A 1848-nucleotide genomic window follows, 5' to 3' on the forward strand; every position below is an offset into this window, starting at 1 on the left:
ACATTCTACTGCATGACAAATCTGTAATTTGCATTAAAATGCATGAAATATTTAAATGTCAGCCATCAAAGAATTATAACCACAGTATTGCACAAAACAACAAAGTCTTACTACATACTTCTCTGCTTGAAGCCGATGGAATTTTTCCCTTGCAAGATCCATTATGTAATTCACTTCTTCCTTTGATCTTTTGAAGTTTTCTATACTAAATGCGTATATTGTTACCTCGTTGATACCTAGTTCCGAACACCACATTAAAGTCTGAAAAAAATAATTTAATATTACTAATTGCACATAATGGTATTATTTTTTACTACAACAACATTTAATGAATGACAAGATAAATAAAAATAAATAACCACAACAATAACAGTGGTTGATCTAGGAATTCAAAATTGGAGAGGTAAGAACATGTATGAGTATGGCACCTCTAGATGACTGGAAATGGCACTCTCAGACTTAAATTTGGGTATAATTTTCTTTCTTTCATTTTTTGATAATAATTTAAAAAATAATAGCAATCAATAACAATACTAAATTTTAGCTTACCTCTGCTAATTTATCAAATCCTTTTGCATGTCCAAGTGTACTGTCATATTGATGCTTCTTGGCGAATCTTCTGTTGCCATCCATGATGATGGCAACATGTTTGGGAATTGGTCCCGCTTTCAAGATACGACAGCAGAACTTGTGAAGCCAGGTCATAGGTTGCAGATCCTTCTCATCCTTAAACACTGTTGCCATTTTTTGTGAATCTGACGGAAGAAAACAAGGGGAGAATGTTAGGCTTGGATGATAATGTTACATCGCAGTGGTGGCTCTAGGATCCCTTTTATGGGGATTTGAGGGGTGGGTGAAGGTGCCTGTGAGGGATCTGACATTTCCAAGGTGAGCTGTGGTTGGGGTCCAGGGGCTAACCACTAGCATCTATAGAAACTGGCTAATACTGGGTCTTTTTTAGCTGTTTTGCAATGTTTTGTAGCATATTATGCCCAAAATAAAACAGGTCCTCGAGTTCTGGCGGCCTTAGCTCTTCTGACCCACACCTCCCGCTACTGTTTTATTGAGAAAAGCAAAATGAAAATATTAGTCATGTAAAAGTTGTTTATACTGATTGGAATGCTGTACATCAATTGAAAAATCCTCTACCCTCTTGATCGATGACTTGATAAAAAAGTAATAGGAGTAATCTTTATGTTTGATTGCATCATCTAGTAATGTACAGTACAACCCTATTGAGAAGTATCTGGTTGTCTTTCATGATGAAATTGTCAGAATTCTTTTTCTTTTTGTTTTCAATAGATATTATTGCATACAGAAATTTTGAATAGAGTTTTGTATTCCTTAATTAATTGCAAACTATGTGAAACACAAAAACAATTAATTTTGAGCCACTGTGCAAGGTCTTCTTAACACAAACACTTCCTACATCACTATCCGTAAGTTCACAGATAAGGAATGAATTTAGTGCTTTGTTGCAGTGGTTTGTTGAACATGTGCCTGAAACCATACACTCAAAGTGTCAATTGATGATTGATTCACTTAATTACAGTTTTTCTTACATCTTAATTTTTTTTTTTACCTTATTCAGGAATATACAACACAGCAGGGGCGTAGGGTGTTTTCAGCCTCAGCAGTGGCTGATCCAGGAATTTGAAATAGAGGGGGCCCAGGGAGGGACTTTGACAGATGGAGGGTCTATACCACTTTAGGCCCACCATGGCTGGGGCTGAGGTAAGAAATTTTACAATTATATCACCTCTAGATGGCCAGAAATGGCACTTCAGACTTAATTTTGAATGTAATTTTCTTTTTTTCTCCAATTTTTTACAATATTGAAAAATTTAG

At 35.6% G+C, this 1848-nt stretch overlaps 1 protein-coding gene across 1 annotated transcript; it reads right to left on the minus strand.

Annotated features, from left to right (window-relative positions):
• Positions 1-111: 111 nt before the first annotated feature.
• On the minus strand, positions 112-756 carry LOC117100713 (dehydrodolichyl diphosphate synthase complex subunit DHDDS-like; the record flags this gene model as incomplete). Its single annotated transcript, XM_033240501.1, has 2 exons — positions 550-756; positions 112-261 (listed from the first exon to the last, which is right to left on the minus strand). Coding segments are annotated over exons 1-2 (345 nt in total), but the record flags the coding sequence as incomplete, so codon positions are not given.
• Positions 757-1848: the final 1092 nt, after the last annotated feature.

The sequence above is a fragment of the Anneissia japonica genome, unplaced genomic scaffold (genome assembly GCF_011630105.1).
Source record: "Anneissia japonica isolate Jap-2015-1 unplaced genomic scaffold, ASM1163010v1 scaffold90833_len1848_cov112, whole genome shotgun sequence".
NCBI classification, from domain to species: domain Eukaryota; kingdom Metazoa; phylum Echinodermata; class Crinoidea; order Comatulida; family Comatulidae; genus Anneissia; species Anneissia japonica.